The following is a 21,632-nucleotide window of genomic DNA, read 5'->3' as shown; positions in this document are numbered from 1 at the left end:
GTCTCTTGCTTATGTTGTTTGGCCGACCTCCAACTAAGAATAGCTCACCTTGGATTTTATAGCTTCCATTTTCTTTTCTGGTGTGTAAATTTATTGGTGGATATTGGAGAGAAATACAAGGATTATCTACACGTTTGTAGAAAAAAAACCCAAAATAAAATAAATCCTTAATCAAAAGTATACAAATTATTATTCTTCGTTTCCCTTAATTATTTATATAATAAAATCCAATCAATCATTCAAAATTTTGTAATAATAACAATCCTTATAGTTCACATGTGACTGTTGAGAAAATTTGAGCCACTAAATTACAATTTAAGTCCAACATAACCTAGAAATTCAATATATAGAATGCACAATGTATAATGGTAGTTCAATGCTATCGTTTGTTAAAGTCTTGAATGAGTAAACATTGGTCAACTGTAAAGGATCATTTGTGAAAATAAATGGTACGTGGGTTGATTTTGAGATTAGTATATATATGAGACACTCTTCTCCTTATTAGAATTTGCAGGCGCCAGTAAAATTAGGATTAGTGTAATTCATTAAGAAATAAAAAAATATTATAAAAATTTAGATAGAACATTTTTATAATTTGAATTATATATTTTCTAAAATATTTTTTAATTAATATTTTATATAATTATTATAGTAAATAAATGAATGAAATTAGCATCACTCTTGCAATAAAATAGAAAATGATATAATGCTTGTAAGTAACCAATCTAAAATAGAAAGTGATATAATGCTTATAAGTAACAAATTTATTAATCAAATACTAAAAATTCGTATTTAAATCAAAATGTGAGCCCGACAAATCTAAGAAGTTGTTTGGTTTTTAGAGTACTAATGAGAATTTTGTAAAAATAATATATAAAAGTTAAATGTTTTAAAGCCACAACAATGGTCATACATAAATGCCCTTGGGTTGTGTTTTTTATTTATGATGAAAATAAAAAGGACATATACAATGTAATCACATCATGATGTGATTTTGTATTAATGATAGGGATAGGGTTTTATAGATAACAATTTGATTCCATGATGCAGATGGAACTTCAATCAAATTAAAAAGCATTTTTTTTGCACTTCAAATGCTATGTTTGAGATGCATAATTTTTCATGTGACACCATAATTTTTTCCACACTTATTAGCAATATTAATGGCACAACATTATACATAGTAATTGAATTGGGAGGGGCCTTGGGTATGATTCCTCTGATATAGATTGTAAATGAGTCTCACCATGTGTATAGTCAAACAGGTCTATGCTTCAATCCAAAGTATTGTGGCATGAAAAATAGACGAAATCCATTATATGAAGATCATCAAGTCCATTTGGGATCTAAAGCCATTATGGAATAGTTGAGGCTTTTCTTTTTTGTTTTTTATATGACCACCATAGGCATAATCACAGACAATGCATTTGATTTTGAAGTAGATTTTTTAAATGATATGAGATATTTTAACTCCAAAATTTGGGTGCAGTAAGTTCTACGACATATAAAAAATGCATTTTCTCTTCTTATTCTCGATCCTCTTACTCAGAAGAAACTCATCCCTCGGTATCCTATGACCCCCAAAATATATAGGCAATCAATGGTTCATAAATAAGATATCCCGTTAAGACCCATCCTTAGGGTGTTTCCTTTGCTACATCTGATACAAATGCTAATAATAAAATCCATCCAAACAAGTTGATGCTAATATCATGCAATGCCAAAGAAAAAACAATCTTAAAGATCCATCTGATTAAGCAGACAAATTGAAAAATATGCATCCTTCTGTATTTTAAGATAATTCTCAAACCATAGCATTCTGCCTCATGTTGCGCACCCCCAAACTGATATCATCAAACTAAAAATAAAATATCAAGAACACATTTTTGGAAACATAATTTCGCAGTTTTTCTGATATTTATAATTGGAAGAGTACAGAGGTTTACAGACAACATATGATACCAAATTTGACTCAGGAGAGGACATTCCTTACAACGTTAAAATCCCTAAGAAAACAAAGAAAATAATTTATCTGCCACCTATACATGAGGCGATCACCAACACAGCAGTAACAGTACATATGTACTGTCAAAATTACAATTTGAAATCTAAAAACAACACATTAATGCATTTTTTACTGATCTACGTCTTCATCAAATAAGTCGTTTAAAATCCATGAATTTTGATCTTATCTTTCTTCACCAAACCAGCTTGAAAGAGTAAATTCATCAATCAGAAAAAAAATTGTTTTAAACTCACAGAAACCATGTTTTAACTTTTAAACTATAAAAGAAGTTGCAATTGTGCATGGTTAGGAAATTACATTGATAAGGAACTGAGAAACGTTCTTCCTTTGATCACCTTGAAGCTGGATAACCTAAAAAACAAGTAAACTTGTATGAGGAACAATACCAGAAATATCTTCCAAAATCCCTAATTGAAATGGATCATAAGACGACTTGTGCAATACCTGCCCCAGCTCTAGATCCTGCACAACAGTACCATTGCAACAGAACTCTTTTTTGAAATCTTTAAGAATCTTATTATAATTATAATCCTTTCGAAGACCTTGAATTGTAGTCAAGCACTTTCTTCCATTCCTCTGCTGTATACGAACATGTACATAATCCTTTGTACCCGGTCCAACATCTTCTGCTTCTGGGTCCTTGAATGGGTCTGTGACATGAAAAGGGAATCAGGCTTCAGCATGTAATAAGGGGGTGGGGCAGCGGGCCTTTAATTGTCAAACATTATATAATTGTCGTAGTGATTTCCCTTTTCACAGTCAAAATCTGGAACCCAAAATAAATGTGAGCATAACGAGATTTCAGACCTCAAGAAAGAGATGACTCAAACGTGTATCGTTTCACATCTGATAATAAAAAGGGCCTTAAAGAACAGGGTTCGGTTGCATTCAAAAAAACGCAAGGGAGATACCTCATCTAACTGAAATAAGAATTATTGCATAACTAAACCCAGTTATACAAGAAACATAGTTTTCAAACTATGGAATGCCTCTTGTGCAGGCAAACATGATTAAAAAAGCAACACACAACAAAAAATGCAAAGTTAACTTGGTGGATGGATAATTAATCTTTTCACCAGGGTTTTATTCTCTCGGTGATCTGGACCACCTCTATAGCACGAAACGAAGGCACAAGACCGAGAGTAAACCCCCATCAATTTTAGCAGAATAACTACCCATCAGGCCTGAAATCTGAGCTGTGAAGGAATTCGGTCATGTTTCTCCAATTACTTGTAAACCAAAATTCAGAGCTATTTCACTCTTGTGAGCCAAAAGGTTGTCATATAATACTGAGAATGTAATCAGATCCTAGGAATTCATACAGCATACAAACGCTTACACTGAAGTCAAATGTGAAGCAAATAAACCCTGATTTGATCTTTGTTCACATTCTAGGGTCATCCCTCAAAAGGCATCCATTGGCTTGGTTTGTATTGTAGTGAAAGATGAGGGAACTGTACAGCAAACTTCTCGTGACATGGAGATCAGAAATACAGCTCTGGAATTCAATCTTCCCGCAGCCATCAAGAAAGAAGCCCTTGGCAGACATGATTTCATTTAAGTTCAGGTTTTTATTATTTATTGCAAAGTAGTTTTTTTACCAGTTCAGTATGCTAGACATTGTAACTGTTGGCTTTACATCTATACCTCCAGTAAGGTAAGAATAGACGGCGATTTTTAAATTTTGAGTCTTTTTGAAAGACAATTGGCATACCATTACTTTTGTTTTGTTATCTTACTGTATGGCTTGGCCACAGTCATGTCTTAATACAAATGATATCCTCTCCTGTTAAAATCAATTAAGAAAGCAAACCCAACGCTAATTAAGAATATACTCTCAGATGGTCTGTTCTGTGTACACATAAATACTTGTCCAGAGAAGGATTGATGAATGTCTCTTGCTTATGTTGTTTGGTCGACCTCCAACTAAGAATAGCTCACCTTGGATTTTATAGCTTCCATTTTCTTTTCTGGTGTGTAAATTTATTGGTGGATATTGGAGAGAAATACAAGGATTATCTACACGTTTGTAGAAAAAAAACCCAAAATAAAATAAATCCTTAATCAAAAGTATACACATTATTATTCTTTGTTTCCCTTAATTATTTATATAATAAAATCCAATCAATCATTCAAAATTTTGTAATAATAACAATCCTTATAGTTCACATGTAACTGTTGAGAAAATTTGAGCCACTAAATTACAATTTAAGTCCAACATAACCTAGAAATTCAATATATAGAATGCACAATGTATAATGGTAGTTCAATGCTATCGTTTGTTAAAGTCTTGAATGAGTAAACATTGCTCAACTGTAAAGGATCATTTGTGAAAGTAAATGGTACGTGGGTTGATTTTGAGATTAGTATATATAGGAGACACTCTTCTGCTTATTAGAATTTGCAGGCGCCAGTAAAATTAGGATTAATGCGTTTGCTCTTTACAGATTTTACAGTGTAATTCATTAAGAAATAAAAAAATATTATAAAAGTTTAGATAGAACTTTTTTATAATTTGAATTATATATTTTCTAAAATATTTTTTAATTAATATTTTATATAATTATTACAATAAATAAATGAATGAAATTAGCATCACTCTTGCAATAAAATAGAAAATGATATAATGCTTAGAAGTAACCAATCTAAAATAGAAAGTGATATAATGCTTATAAGTAACAAATTTATTAATCAAATACTAAAAACTCGTATTTAAATCAAAATGTGAGCCCGACAAATCTAAGAAGTTGTTTGGTTTTTAGAGTACTAATGAGAATTTTGTAAAAATAATATATAAAAGTTAAATGTTTTAAAGCCACAACAATGGTCATAAATAAATGCCCTTGGGTTGTGCTTTTTATTTATGATGAAAATAAAAAGGACATATACAATGTAATCACATCATGATGTGATTTTGTATTAATGATAGGGATAGGGTTTTATAGATAACAATTTGATTCCATGATGCAGATGGAACTTCAATCAAATTAAAAAGCATTTTTGTTGCACTTCAAATGCTATGTTTGAGATGCATAATTTTTCATGTGACACCATAATTTTTTCCACACTTATTAGCAATATTAATGGCACAACATTATACATAGTAATTGAATTTGGAGGGGCCTTGGGTATGATTCCTCTGATATAGATTGTAAATGAGTCTCACCATGTGTATAGTCAAACAGGTCTATGCTTCAATCCTAAGTATTGTGGCATGAAAAATAGACGAAATCCATTATATGAAGATCATCAAGTCCATTTGGGATCTAAAGCCATTATGGAATATTTGAGGCTTTTCTTTTTTGTTTTTTTATATGACCACCATAGGCATAATCACAGACAATGCATTTGATTTTGAAGTAGATTTTTTAAATGATATGAGATTTTTTAACTCCTAAATTTGGGTGCAGTAAGTTCTACGACATATAAAAAATGTCGTTTTCTCTTCTTATTCTCGATCCTCTTACTCAGAAGCAACTCATCCCTCGGCATCCTATGACCCCCAAAATATATGGGCAATCAATGGTTCATAAATAAGATATCCCGTTAAGACCCATCCTTACGGTGTTTCCTTTGCTACATCTGATGCAAATGCTAATAATAAAATCCATCCAAACAAGTTGATGCTAATATCATGCAATGCCAAAGAAAAAACAGTCTTAAAGATCCATCTGATTAAGCAGACAAATTGAAAAATATGCATCCTTCTGTATTTTAAGATAATTCTCAAACCATAGCATTCTGCCTCATGTTGCGCACCCCCAAACTGATATCATCAAACTAAAAATAAAATATCAAGAACACATTTTTGGAAACATAATTTCGCAGTTTTTCTGATATTTATAATTGGAAGAGTACAGAGGTTTACAGACAACATATGATACCAGATTTGACTCAGGAGAGGACATTCCTTACAACGTTAAAATCCCTAAGAAAACAAAGAAAATAATTTATCCGCCACCTATACATGAGGCAATCACCAACACAGCAGTAACAGTACATATGTACTGTCAAAATTACAATTTGAAATCTAAAAACAGCACATTAATGCATTTTTTACTGATCTACGTCTTCATCAAATAAGTCGTTTAAAATCCATGAATTTTGATCTTATCTTTCTTCACCAAACCAGCCTGCAAGAGTAAATTCATCAATCAGAAAAAAAATTGTTTTAAACTCACAGAAACCATGTTTTAACTTTTAAACTATAAAAGAAGTTGCAATTGTGCATGGTTAGGAAATTACATTGATAAGGAACTGAGAAACGTTCTTCCTTTGATCACCTTGAAGCTGGATAACCTAAAAAATAGGTAAACTTGTATGAGGAACAATACCAGAAATATCTTCCAAAATCCCTAATTGAAATGGATCATAAGACGACTTGTGCAATACCTGCCCCAGCTCTAGATCCTGCACAATAGTACCATTGCAACAGAACTCTTCTTTGAAATCTTTAAGAATCTTATTATAATTATAATCCTTTCGAAGACCTTGAATTGTAGTCAAGCGCTTTCTTCCATTCCTCTGCTGTATACTAACATGTACATAATCCTTTGTACCCGGTCCATCATCTTCTGCTTCTGGGTCCTTGAATGGGTCTGTGACATGAAAAGGGAATCAGGCTTCAGCATGTAATAAGGGGGTGGGGCAGCGGGCCTTTAATTGTCAAACATTATATAATTGTCGTAGTGATTTCCCTTTTCACAGTCAAAATCTGGAACCCAAAATAAATGTGAGCATAACGAGATCTCAGACCTCAAGAAAGAGATGACTCAAACGTGTATCGTTTCACATCTAATAATAAAACGGGCCTTAAAGAACAGGGTTCGGTTGCATTCAAAAAAACGCAAGGGAGATACCTCATCTAACTGAAATAAGAATTATTGCATAACTAAACCCAGTTATACAAGAAACATAGTTTTCAAACTATGGAATGCCTCTTGTGCAGGCAAACATGATTAAAAAAGCAACACATAACAAAATGCAAAGTTAACTTGGTGGATGGATAATTAATCTTTGCACCAGGGTTTTATTCTCTCGGTGATCTGGACCACCTCTATAGCACGAAACGAAGGCACAAGACCGAGAGTAAACCCCCATCAATTTTAGCAGAATAACTACCCATCAGGCCTGTAATCTAAGCTGTGAAGGAATTCGGTCATGTTTCTCCAATTACTTGTAAACCAAAATTCAGAGCTATTTCACTCCTGTGAGCCAAAAGGTTGTCATATAATACTGAGAATGTAATCAGATCCTAGGAATTCATACAACATACAAACGCTTACACTGAAGTCAAATGTGAAGCAAATAAACCCTGATTTGATCTTTGTTCACATTCTAGGGTCATCCCTCAAAAGGCATCCATTGGCTTGGTTTGTATTGTAGTGAAAGATGAGGGAACTGTTCAGCAAACTTCTCGTGACATGGAGATCAGAAATACAGCTCTGGAATTCAATCTTCCCGCAGCCATCAAGAAAGAAGCCCTTGGCAGACATGATTTCATTTAAGTTCAGGTTTTTATTATTTATTGCAAAGCAGTTTTTTTACCAGTTCAGTATGCTAGACATTGTAACTATTGGCTTTACATCTATACCTCCAGTAAGGTAAGAATAGACGACAATTTTTAAATTTTGAGTCTTTTTGAAAGACAATTGTCATACCATTACTTTTGTTTTGTTATCTTACTGTATGGCTTGGCCACAGTCATGTCTTAATACAAATGATATCCTTTCCTGTTAAAATCAATTAAGAAAGCAAACCCAACGCTAATTAAGAATATACTCTCAGATGCTCTGTTTTGTGTACACATAAATACTTGTCCAGAGAAGGATTGATGAATGTCTCTTGCTTATGTTGTTTGGTCGACCTCCAACTAAGAATAGCTCACCTTGGATTTTATAGCTTCCATTTTCTTTTCTAGTGTGTAAATTTATTGGTGGATATTGGAGAGAAATACAAGGATTATCTACACGTTTGTAGAAAAAAAACCCAAAATAAAATAAATCCTTAATCAAAAGTATACAAATTATTATTCTTTGTTTCCCTTAATTATTTATATAATAAAATCCAATCAATCATTCAAAATTTTGTAATAATAACAATCCTTATAGTTCACATGTGACTGTTGAGAAAATTTGAGCCACTAAATTACAATTTAAGTCCAACATAACCTAGAAATTCAATATATAGAATGCACAATGTATAATAGTAGTTCAATGCTATTGTTAAAGTCTTGAATGAGTAAACATTGGTCAACTGTAAAGGATCATTTGTGAAAATAAATGGTATGTGGGTTAGTATATATATGAGACACTCTTCTCCTTATTAGAATTTGCAGGCGCCAATAAAATTAGGATTAGTGTAATTCATTAAGAAATAAAAAAGTATTATAAAAATTTAGATAGAATTTTTTTATAATTTGAATTATATATTTTCTAAAATATTTTTTAATTAATATTTTATATAATTATTACAATAAATAAATGAATGAAATTAGCATCACTCTCGCAATAAAATAGAAAATGATATAATTCTTATAAGTAACCAATCTAAAATAGAAAGTGATATAATGCTTATAAGTAACAAATTTATTAATCAAATACTAAAAACTCGTATTTAAATCAAAATGTGAGCCCGACAAATCTAAGAAGTTGTTTGGTTTTTAGAGTACTAATGAGAATTTTGTAAAAATAATATATAAAAGTTAAATGTTTTAAAGCCACAACAATGGTCATACATAAATGCCCTTGGGTTGTGTTTTTTATTTATGATGAAAATAAAAAGGACATATACAATGTAATCACATCATGATGTGATTTTGTATTAATGATAGGGATAGGGTTTTATAGATAACAATTTGATTGCATGATGCAGATGGAACTTCAATCAAATTAAAAAGCATTTTTGTTGCACTTCAAATGCTATGTTTGAGATGCATAATTTTTCATGTGACACCATAATTTTTTCCACACTTATTAGCAATATTAATGGCACAACATTATACATAGTAATTGAATTTGGAGGGGCCTTGGGTATGATTCCTCTGATATAGATTGTAAATGAGTCTCACCATGTGTATAGTCAAACAGGTCTATGCTTCAATCCTAAGTATTGTGGCATGAAAAATAGACGAAATCCATTATATGAAGATCATCAAGTCCATTTGGGATCTAAAGCCATTATGGAATATTTGAGGCTTTTCTTTTTTGTTTTTTTATATGACCACCATAGGCATAATCACAGATAATGCATTTGATTTTGAAGTAGATTTTTTAAATGATATGAGATCTTTTAACTCCTAAATTTGGGTGCAGTAAGTTCTACGACATATAAAAAATGCGTTTTCTCTTCTTATTGGCGATCCTCTTACTCAGAAGAAACTCATCCCTCGGTATCCTATGACCCCCAAAATATATGGGCAATCAATGGTTCATAAATAAGATATCCCGTTAAGACCCATCCTTAGGATGTTTCCTTTGCTACATCTGATACAAATGCTAATAATAAAATCCATCCAAACAAGTTGATGCTAATATCATGCAATGCCAAGGAAAAGACAGTCTTAAAGATCCATCTGATTAAGCAGACAAATTGAAAAATATGCATCCTTCTGTATTTTAAGATAATTCTCAAACCATAGCATTCTGCCTCATGTTGCGCACCCCCAAACTAATGTCTTGTAATATCATCAAACTAAAAATAAAATATCAAGAACACATTTTTGGAAACATAATTTCGCAGTTTTTCTGATATTTATAATTGGAAGAGTACAGAGGTTTACAGACAACATATGATACCAGATTTGACTCAGGAGAGGACATTCCTTACAACGTTAAAATCCCTAAGAAAACAAAGAAAATAATTTATCCGCCACCTATACATGAGGCGATCACCAACACAGCAGTAACAGTACATATGTACTGTCAAAAGTACAATTTGAAATCTAAAAACAGCACATTAATGCATTTTTTACTGATCTACGTCTTCATCAAATAAGTCGTTTAAAATCCATGAATTTTGATCTTATCTTTCTTCACCAAACCAGCCTGCAAGAGTAAATTCATCAATCAGAAAAAAAATTGTTTTAAACTCACAGAAACCATGTTTTAACTTTTAAACTATAAAAGAAGTTGCAATTGTGCATGGTTAGGAAATTACATTGATAAGGAACTGAGAAACGTTCTTCCTTTGATCACCTTGAAGCTGGATAACCTAAAAAACAAGTAAACTTGTATGAGGAACAATACCAGAAATATCTTCCAAAATCCCTAATTGAAATGGATCATAAGACGACTTGTGCAATACCTGCCCCATCTCTAGATCCTGCACAACAGTACCATTGCAACAGAACTCTTCTTTGAAATCTTTAAGAATCTTCTTATAATTATAATCCTTCCGAAGACCTTGAATTGTAGTCAAGCACTTTCTTCCATTCCTCTGCTGTATACGAACATGTACATAATCCTTTGTACCCGGTCCAGCATCTTCCGCTTCTGGGTCCTTGAATGGGTCTGTGACATGAAAAGGGAATCAGGCTTCAGCATGTAATAAGGGGGTGGGGCAGCGGGCCTTTAATTGTCAAACATTATATAATTGTCCTAGTGATTTCCCTTTTCACAGTCAAAATCTGGAACCCAAAATAAATGTGAGCATAACGAGATTTCAGACCTCAAGAAAGAGATGACTCAAACGTGTATCGTTTCACATCTGATAATAAAACGGGCCTTAAAGAACAGGGTTCGGTTGCATTCAAAAAAACGCAAGGGAGATACCTCATCTAACTGAAATAAGAATTATTGCATAACTAAACCCAGTTATACAAGAAACATAGTTTTCAAACTATGGAATGCCTCTTGTGCAGGCAAACATGATTAAAAAAGCAACACACAACAAAATGCAAAGTTAACTTGGTGGATGGATAATTAATCTTTGCACCAGGGTTTTATTCTCTCGGTGATCTGGACCACCTCTATAGCACGAAACGAAGGCACAAGACTGAGATTAAACCCCCATCAATTTTAGCAGAATAACTACCCATCAGGCCTGTAATCTAAGCTGTGAAGGAATTCGGTCATGTTTCTCCAATTACTTGTAAACCAAAATTCAGAGCTATTTCACTCTTGTGAGCCAAAAGGTTGTCATATAATACTGAGAATGTAATCAGATCCCAGGAATTCATACAGCATACAAACGCTTACACTGAAGTCAAATGTGAAGCAAATAAACCCTGATTTGATCTTTGTTCACAATCTTTAAACTAAAGATTATAAATAGAATAAAAGCTACAGGGCATAAAATCCTGTCTGAAAAACAGAAAGATCGCCAAAAAGGACCACACATGCTGAAGCTTACTATATCCATACCCAGATAAAGCCTCCGTTAGCCAAGGCATCAGTGATAATTCTGATATTGGGATGGCGCAAGCTCTGAGTTACAGACCTATTTTCGTAAGTATCATCAGTGTATTTATCTGAGTACTGAATTTGAGTCATCCTGGTCGAGCGAAGGACCAGCGCGCAAGGGCGGAAGGAAGGAATACAACCAGGAGAATGACAAGAAAACTGCTTTTGATCGTTCAGCTTCCCACGATCTTCGGCTTCCCACGATCAACGATCAACCTTTGTTTGATCGTCTAACACCACACATCAACGGTTAGCAATAGGACACGGTGTCAGCTGGGTCAATTCATTCCAAATGGAAACGCCTTACGGCGTAATTAGGGTTGGTTGTTAATTTTACTGTTCAACTAAAAATACGAGAAAAATGCGAATAATACACAATGGTATTAGCAAGATAATATTATTTTATTTTCATTTTAGTTGTAATACAGCGAAGGGAATTATTTTATATATATATATATATATATATATATATATATATATATATATATATATATATATTTATTATTTATTTATTGATTATAAATTTTAATTTATTTGAACGAAGAGATGAAGTAAAGTATTAGAATTGAGTTTATTTTTTAAATTTTTTATTTAAATTAAAATTAAAAAAATGTAAATCACTTGAATTATAATAAAAAATAAGTTAAGGTGTAAATCATATTAATTGAAATTTATAATTTTTATTTTATATATTAATTGCAGTAATTTTGATTATTGAAGTATTAGTTTGGATGGAAAAACTATTTTTATAATTCATACATAGGATTTTTAGTTTATTGGTTGTATTATTGCATAGAAAAATTAGAATCTTTATTAAATTATTTATTCATTAAACTATTTTGAGATTGAAAAGATAAAAAGTTAAATATTTTTTTAATCCATTGCGGTAAACAAAAGTCATTTGTCAATTTTTCTAAAACTTTATAATGAAAAAAATACAAATAATTTCAAATTTGAAATTTAAAATCATAATGATATTTTTAAAATATTATAATTAAAAAAATTACAAAATTCTTCACAATTTTATTGGACATCAAATTCATAAAGATTTCAATTTAAAACATATGTGAAATGTCAAATCTTTATCTCCACAATTCACTTGAATGTGGAAAACAAATTTATATATCTACTACAAAAAAAAAAAAATACATATAAATATAAATATGTAATTCCCATTTTAATTTTTTGAATTATTTTAATTTTTTAATAATTTTTATATTTCCTTTTAATTTATCAACCAATAAATTAATATAAATTTTAATTTCATAATTTCATAGGACCTAAAAAACTATTTTTCTAAACTAATTATTTCTCAATTAAATGAAAAATTAATTTTAATTTCATTAAAAAGAGAATAACTATTTATAAAAATATATACATTCCAGTAATCTTTTGATCTTACCTACATTAAAAACTTTTAATAAATGCATATCTAATTTTGTTTAACAATTTTGTTATCAGTTTCTTATCCTTATGACTTAAATTGAGCACCAGACTAATTTGTATGTTGGGTATTATGTCATTTATGTTTAAATGGAATATTGTAATATTTATAACATTATATAATTTTCGATAAAATTAAGTATATTTTACTCATTTTAAATTATATTTTAAATATAAAAATTAAAAAAAAAAAAAAAAACCAGTAAGTTATATTTTTAAAGATGCCTCCACCTGCATAGTTAACCACATTAAGACCTAGACCTGCCTTCTCCCTATAGCACTTAATGAATGAATGCTTATTGGATTGACCGGAACCACCCCTGGGTGTCTGCCCCCTGGTACCTTCTTACGGGAATCTTATTGTTGCGCACCTTCTTCTGAATAGATAGGATTTATACTCTACCCTTAGGATTCGATTCTCTTTGCGATCCTCATCTTTTGTTTCTTAACAGACAAATACCCTGAAAAAGTGCCACATGGTTTCATAAAGATCCATGAATAACGATTTATAATGGATGGCCTTTTATAGGGGACATACGGAGGAGTATCAATAGATGGATAAATAAATATATATATATATATCCATATATAGGGTCCTTTGCAGGGGTTATAGGGCCTCATGTTCTCTACCCTCGACCCTGCAACTCTACCCGCCGCCCTATTTATCCATCTAGAAACGGTGTAGTGTAATAATCACCGTTGCTTTTTTAAAATTACAAAAAAAAGGCTTTTTCATCCAAAAAAGCCCGCGGTCCATTGAACACCTCAAAAGATATGTCATAATAGAATTGAACACCTGCCTCAATCCATTGAGCACCTCAAAAGATATGTCATAATAAAATTGAACACCTGCGTCAGATTGACTCCCGTATCATAGTCGCTCCAGTCATAAACTAGAAAATAAAGGGAGAAACGAGTTGAGATATATCTCTCGTAAGTTCACTTGCTCAGCTTTATTCGAAAGGGTGAGTTGATGCTTGGGTGTCTGCTGCTGCAGCCAGGCGAAGCATGATTCTATAGTTTCGGTGGAAAAAAGCCTTCCTTCATTAAGGTCTTTTCAAAAAGAAAATGGTAAGCTCTTGCTCGCGCATTTGGGCTCTTCCCGCGGTAGAGCCTCTCGCCTATCGCGTATAGGCTTCTTCACTCTTCTATAGCGCTTATCGAGGGAATTGAGCTTAGCCCTTTAACCAGCGCTTATCGAGGGAATTGTTTCTAAGCCGACAAAGGCACTGTTTCGCCTACCGACACCGCTCGCTAACCGGTTACCGTCTCTTACCCTTCAATCGGCGGGCCTTGGCTTAGTTTTAGAGGTTAGTTACACATCTATCTCACTTGTAACTACCTGACATAGGCTATCAGACTATTGAGATTACCCCGAAACCAGAGTAGCCAACGGCACTCTTTATTGTGTGCTCTGAGAAATTTAATAAATCATATCTGAATATTAATATCAGCATCCCTCTTTCAATTCTCCTTGTTATATTTTTTAGTTAAGAAAATAAGACTAAAAAAGCACTTTTCAAATGAGGTACACAAAAAGGTATAAACTTTTTGAAGAATTTTAAATACCATGTCAAAGCCTCCTAGAAGAAGCGAAGGCGTCTTGTTTGAAGCTGATGCCCCATTTCTTTAAGCATAGTTTAACCCAAATTTCTTTGACTCTACATAAATATGAAAATCTGACTTGTTCATGATAAATTATGTTATTCGGGACACTGTTAGGGTTTTTTTTGACATCGCAGTCTTTTAAAGGTCGAGTGGTTTGTACATCTTTTCCTTTGTTTTTATAGATGTGTAAAGTCTTTAGATGATTTTTTTATATTGATAGATATTGTTGTAGTGTAATTAATTTGTAAATTTATCTTGAAAATTATGGAAATTTGGGTAATATTTTGATAAAACTATCAAATTTCAAGATTTTGGGTGTCTCATTGATTTTTGATCATGTTGAATCCATTCCCACCATAAAAACATGATTCAAACACTCTGAGATTTTTTGAAATTTTTTTAGCTGGATTCCAACCACTTTTGAACATCCCCGTAATTTTTTTGCCTCAGAAGACAACACCCTTAAAAAAACATTAAATTTTTGGGTCTGGGTTGTGCCCTTAAACTATTTCTACTTGACTAAGAGCTTGTATTGTTGAGATATAAGGAAATAGGTTAACGACCCAAGACCCAGAGACATATAACATGAGTGAAACCCTGCTAACTCATAGAGCACTAGCTAGTAATAACAGGTTGCTTGGCATTTGCTACTCCCCATTGTTGGATTGACAACTAAGTTATGATAGTTATAAAAAAGAAAAGAGAACAATAAATTTCATTACTATCATATATATATATATATATATATATATATATATATATATATATGATAATTAGGCGAAGGCTTCCTATCTCAACTTAAGGTGGATGAGGATATGTTGACCCTATTTCAACTTAACATGGATAAGGATATGTTGCATTGGATTTTAATAAATTTAAAAAATTATTTGTGCCACCTGCCCCATCCACCAATTCCCTAGGGATTTTCAAAGTATACCTAATTTTTTTAAAAACACCTTACATCTTGGTTGTAAAGGATAGAAACTCCTGGAAACTTCTATCTTTTATCATGACCTTAGATTATTAAGGTTTAAATAAAATCAAAGTTAATAGTAATATTTTTATTAGATATCATTTTTGGGATTCAACTGCGTTAAGTAAGTCATTCACGTATGACCATTTCCATGATAATATTTTTGTTGCAATAGTTAATAATAATATTTTGGTTGTAATAGTTTTATTATTAATAATAGTTGAAGTCTTCAGCTACATCATGTCAAAATACAAAAACTGACGAGAATTTTAATAGAGTGTACCACTGAGATCAATGGAGTCTCGAGTGGTAAGGCTCCATGGCCTATGTACAAAACCTAACTCATTATCATAGGGCCAATCAACAACATATTATTATTTAATACAAAGGGAATAATAAGAAAAATGGAGTGTTCCACTGAAATCAATGGAGTCTCAGGGGGTAAGGCTCCATGGACTATGTACAAAACCTGACTCATTATCATAGGGCCAATCAACAACATATTATTATTTAATACAAAGGGAATAATAAGAAAATGGTCCGACGACTATCGTGGCACCCCAAGTAGATTTGAAACATGCATATGTGGTAATAGGAAAGGACATAGTACACTTTGACAGACATAGTACAACCTCAACACAAGACATCCACTTCAAGTGTTAATTGTAAATCACAGAATGGGAATTATGAGGAGTTATGCTTCCATTACTCTCGTTGCATGGTTGCATGTGGGATTGAGGGATTGCTGCATAAATCTATGGAGAAGTAACATCACTCGACAAGAGGGCTTTCCAATTTAGTTCTCCATTTGGGGAGAAAAAATCGAAGGCTATGGCTAATTTCATGGAGAACATGCATCTCCACATGCAAATGCCAAGCTAGTGAATTGTATTTTCAATAGTGAGACTCCAAACCATGGTTAGTGAAGCCCCATGTTATGAGCTAGGGATTTTCAAGGCATCTTATTGTAGTTGGATTTGGTGGGGAATCAAGCAATACTTAGCTCCACATAATTTGGAAAAACTCAGAGGGATAATTGACAATTGTGTCTAGGATCAACTTTTGAAGAGATTCACTCTAAAGAAATTTGGCACAAGTGAGACTAGTAATGCCATAGATCGACTTTGTTTGGTTGCTTTCAATGCAAATTTAGGCTCAAGTTTATTGGCTTATATGACTCAATTGCACATGAATAATTGATCTATAAACAACTGTGGATATTCCATTGGACAACTCTTCATAATAGATCTGATAATATTATATTTAAAATCTGAGATTCTACACTATTACAGTTTATTTTAATTTCTAGATCTGTAAAATTAACTGTAACTAGTGCATGCATGTAAAATTTGTTGGAAATGGCAACAAGAAATGCAAAAAATAGCATTTGTATAAATAGCATTTCAGGTACCAGTGTTGGACATAGCAACAAGGAATGAAAAAATGGAAATGCTAAAAATAACATTGCTATAAATAGAATTTCGGGATACATTCCAATTTTAGTTAGTCCTTGAAATAAAATTAAGTAAAATTCGAATTTGATCTTAGCAGCGATTTGTAAAATAATTAATTAATTCATCTTGAGTTAATTAGTTGTAGGAAATCAAACATGAATTCTATGTGAAAGCATGCAACAGTTTCTCCATTGATTGAGGAAGTTATCCCTTGATTAAAGGAGATTAGGATGAGTTGTACTTTGAGTTGTAATTAGTTAGCGCAGTTAATTGAGTTAAGTCCAGTTAGATTAGTTCCAACAATTTGTGGAATTAATTGTGAGTTCAGTTAGTTAATGCATGCATGCATGTAACTGCTGCACTTTAAATAACAGAATATTCTCTCATAAATAACTCATGCATGTCAGTTCAGTCAGAGACCCAGTTGATATCAGAGGAAGGGATAGTCTACTATCAGTTGGAGGATTTTTCCTATATAGGAAAATCATCCATGCAGAAGGAATTATCTCCTTCAGGATTACGCAGTTACTTCTGAGTTTAGTGAGCAGTGTGAGAGGTGAATTCACACAGGTGGCAACATTGGACCCCGGGAGAAACTGCGTAAGGAAATAGGAGGCTTGGAGGGCAGAGGAGAAGGTTTGTGAGAATCCTTTGACTATCTATGAGTAGCAAAGGGATTGTACTGAGAGTTGGATAGCTTGTGAGGTAAAGCTTTGTGTAATCCGGACATATTTCCACTTGTATGATAATATAGAGATTGGGGTTTTTAGTTGTGGCTTTCCCCAAAGTATTCTTTTGTGTTCATGTGTGATTTATTTCTCTTCATCTGTTATATGTGTTCTAATTGATCTTGCTCAAATTCGATTAAGCTTCGGCAAGTTTGTTATAGAAGTAGATCTTGTATTTTGCTTTAGTATATTGCATAATCTATTGATCTACAGTGGGAAATTCTACAAAAGTGAATCAAGAAGAAAAGTAGTGAACGACAAAATAAACTCACACACACATAATACACAAGATATGCTCTCTGGGAAACCCTTTCGGGAGAAAACCCAGCTGGAAGGTGAGGTTGGTTCACTCTCTTTCTCTTTCTGGAAATATGGCTTCAGATATCAAGAAGTAATGCATGTGGCTCGAGGGCTACTACAGTGCATAGATCCTCTCTATGTGCTCTACCTCCTATCTCTCCTAGCTATCTTTCCTCCAAGTCCCATCCTTCTTTAGCACAATGATGATGGATGACCCACATGGTGATGTACTCGGTCGAATGACACCTTGTTCGAGTGGTTGCTACAACTGCTTCTGCACCTTACTTACTTCTATAACAGATTGCCTATACAACCCAATATTTGGCAATTGGGAGTCTGGCAATAGCTAGATCTCATGCTCCCTTCTCTCTTATGGGGTAACCCTTTAGGCTCTTGGAACACGTCCTTTTATGCCTATAACAACTCCTCCAAATGTTTTTTTTTGTTTCTTAGTACACCCCTCTAAGGATGCCTTGCCTCTTATTGACTCCTCCACAAACTAAATTTCTCTTAAAAACAATAAAACATACTTCTTTCTAGAACTGATCAAATTCTTGGCCTGGTTGGCACTTATCAGTGAAAATTTCAACTTTCTTTTGTGCACGTTGATAATGAACGAGTTTCCATCCTTGATAATATGGTACTAGTTAGCTCTACTTATTAATATTGCATCACGCATGTAAATGTATGGACCCAGAATGAATCCACATATATCAAGGGGAACCACATCCAGATCTACTTCAACAATAAAATCAATACTCATAGCAAATCTAATTTTGCACTATTTTGTTACCTTCAGCTCTGCATCCTTATGTACCCATCCTAATGAATATGGGTTTGGATGATCATGAACTTTCAACACCAACTTAGTCACTGGAGGTTCTCCCTCCAACCTCAGGGTTTCGATGTGGCTCTCCCACCAAGTTAATTCATGGCCCTCCAATTTTAGCCTCGCGAATGAGATCTTCTGCCCTTCCTCGATCTGATGGACACTGAAATAATCCTCCAGTTGTTGCAACCAGTGGTTCAAATTCAGAGCGTCGATCTTGTCATGGTATGGCTTCATATCGACTTTTTCTTCCACTTTAAATAGGCATTGGTTCACGACACTCAAACAAGGTTGATATTTTCTGGGTTCTTTCTTCGGTTGATTATCTGCATCTTCCCAATCTCTCGATTCCCCCTTCTGATTTGTCCTCTACATTTAAACCCCCTTCTTCTCCAAATATCCCTAGCTTATTGCTTATGGCTGCCATGAGGAGGTTGACATTGCGGTTTATATCTGCGACTTTTTCTTCGAGCCGCAAAAACCTCATCTCTGTAGGATCAATAGGTTCACTTATAGATTCATCGCCCATGATTAGAGTTTTATGATTTTCGACCTCTCCAATCTAGATCCCTGCCATCTCCAAAAAATACCCAAATAAACCCGCTCTTATACAAAATGATCCATAAAATTTTGTGGATATTCCACTGGACATCTCCTCAAAACAGATCTGATAACATTATATTTAAAATCTAAGATTCTACACTATTATTGTTTAGTTTAATTTCTAGATATGTAAAATTAATTGTAATTAGTGCATGCATGTAAAAGTAAATCAAGCGGAAAAGTAGAGAACGAAAAAATAATCCCACACACACATAATACACAAGATATGCTCACTAGGAAACCCTTTTGGGAGAAAACCCAGCTCGAAGGTGAAGTTGCTTCACTCTCTTTCTCTGACTAGAAATATGGCTGCATATACAAAGAAGTAATGCATGTGGTCCATGGGCTGATATAGTGCACAAATCCTCTGTGTGTTCTCTACCTCTTATCTCTCCTAGATATCTTTTCTCAACAAAGGAACAAATTCTCTTGAAAGAATGGAATGCGTCTTCCTCCTAGTGGCCCGGTTATAACACAACCCTATAGCCTACTAGTGGTTAAGTTTGACTGCACACCTCTTAACTAGACTTACAAAATAGATTCTTATAGATTCTTTTACATCAAAAACACGTGGTTAGCCCCTTTTCCATGAATAATGGGGGCTGATGTGGCATCCTCCTGAACTATAGGTGTGAAAACAGGAAGGTCAACTTCTGAGTGGCATAACTTTTCCATACAAACTCCAATTGATGTGATTCTTGCACTGTTGGAAAGCTCTCTGTGTGTAGAATAGGGTAACATTTAGATTCCTTTGAGAAGAAAATTTTTACACCCAAAAAACGTCGTTTGATGCTTCAAAATGCTCCCAAAAGGTTTCAAACCCCGTTTCGCCAAACTGGGTCCTGTCGTAAAAACAACCCCTTGAGCTGATTCCTCCACTTTTTCCACTCCAAATGCATCGAGATGGATGAAAAACAATATAATGATCCAATTCAGATCAATAATGCACTTAATAATGGTCACACAGTTGGTTCATATGGTTTATGTGTCCTTGGGCCAAACTTCACTAAGCTTTACCCTTTGGTTTGAGGAAAAGTAATTTTACCTCCTGAGACTTGTGGAACACAACTTATGTAGGTGTTTTCAATAGATGGGGAAAAGGACCCGAGCGGTGGGTGAAATCATGGGATGTAATGAAGAAAAATGAAATTACTATGTGGAGAGGCCAACTAGATGCAATAAGCAATTATTATTGTGCCTGGTACACGAATTGTGGCTACAATGATAAGGTCAAATAATAGATGAAGAAATTGTATTTCCTCTAGCTAGACTTGATAATAAAAAACGTGAAGCTTAAGGAGAAAATGGGAGAAATTGTGCAAGCGCTGGAGGAGGTTTAGGCTTTGACAACAAAGTTAGCTAGGCATGAGACTGAGTGTAACACCTCTAGTTATTACAAGTACTTTCTAGTTACTTTTATTTACTATGATTTACCATCAATTACTTTGGATATATGACATAATAAAGTCTTAGGAAAACCCTTGGTGAATACTTACAAGAAAATTTAAAAGAATTTGAATATAAATACATATATTTTCTTGAGAGGATTGGGTAAGGCTTGGAACTCTCAGAGAGGCTTTGAACGAGTTACCTAACTTCCAAACAGTGGTGGTGGTTATGGTTATTGATTTTCTGATTTCTGGAGATAAATGAATCTCAGTGGAAGAGAAGGGGTTACTTCATTTTTACTCAAAAAAGATAAGAAGGTAGAGTGAGACCCAAAAAATACCTAACCATTATGGAAAAGTGTAGCAGAATGCTACCTTTGGAGTAAAATCCCAAGCTAGGTTGGAACTAGTGGAATACTCCACTCTATGCAGAAGTTTGTAAACTCTTAGGCTAAACCTTGGGAGAGGTGTTGATGCCTAGAGATTGACCTGGAGGGGTGTCAGTCACAGTAATTGTCCTGGAAGTTGAGGAATCTCGGGGGGAGAATTGTACATAATCACCGGTCTCATTAGAAGGCAAGATAAAACTCCTCTAGTAGTTGAATTCTTTGACTGCTTAAATTCTACTCATATAAGTATGCTTATTGTTGTTAAGTTGGAATACATTGGAATGAAAATAGAAGTGATTTATTTTCATTGTATGTGTTAATTTTTTTTATTTACACAAAAAATGTATTGATGGAGTGCTGACCAAGATTGCAGTTAATTATAATGGAACTGTAAAATCAAATTAACGCTACAAAGGCCTATACAGGAGTGAACACCCCCTCGGAACCGAAATTGAAACCCTTCTGTGTAGGGAATACAACATATATATAT

At 33.4% G+C, this 21,632-nt stretch overlaps 2 protein-coding genes and 1 long non-coding RNA gene across 3 annotated transcripts; all 3 read right to left on the bottom strand.

Moving 5' to 3' along the window:
* Positions 1-1,893: 1,893 nt before the first annotated feature.
* On the bottom strand, positions 1,894-3,575 carry LOC149193286 (protein translation factor SUI1 homolog). Its single transcript, XM_089407274.1, has 4 exons — positions 3,521-3,575; positions 2,471-2,676; positions 2,324-2,377; positions 1,894-2,210 (listed from the first exon to the last, which is right to left on the bottom strand). Exons 1-4 carry the CDS (start codon positions 3,573-3,575, stop codon positions 2,199-2,201), a joined length of 327 nt encoding a protein of 108 aa, XP_089263400.1. The 3' UTR covers positions 1,894-2,198.
* Positions 3,576-5,831: 2,256 nt separating this feature from the next.
* Positions 5,832-10,339, bottom strand: LOC149193285 (protein translation factor SUI1 homolog 2-like). The gene is made up of 6 exons (XM_089407273.1): positions 10,331-10,339; positions 10,184-10,237; positions 10,068-10,071; positions 6,419-6,624; positions 6,272-6,325; positions 5,832-6,159 (listed from the first exon to the last, which is right to left on the bottom strand). The coding sequence occupies exons 1-6, from the start codon at positions 10,337-10,339 to the stop codon at positions 6,115-6,117; spliced, it is 372 nt and encodes a 123-aa protein (XP_089263399.1). The 3' UTR covers positions 5,832-6,114.
* Positions 9,744-11,631, bottom strand: LOC149193284 (uncharacterized). Its single transcript, XR_016254934.1, has 3 exons — positions 11,389-11,631; positions 10,184-10,536; positions 9,744-10,071 (listed from the first exon to the last, which is right to left on the bottom strand). It is a non-coding gene; the product is annotated as an uncharacterized LOC149193284 (long non-coding RNA).
* Between the last annotated feature and the right edge of the window lie 10,001 nt (positions 11,632-21,632).

This window comes from Pinus tabuliformis, chromosome 2_2 (assembly GCF_031772625.1).
Source record: "Pinus tabuliformis cultivar Carrire ecotype Pingquan chromosome 2_2, CPIR1, whole genome shotgun sequence".
Classification (NCBI taxonomy): Eukaryota; Viridiplantae; Streptophyta; class Pinopsida; order Pinales; family Pinaceae; genus Pinus; species Pinus tabuliformis.
This window is presented reverse-complemented; position numbering and strand designations above follow the sequence as displayed.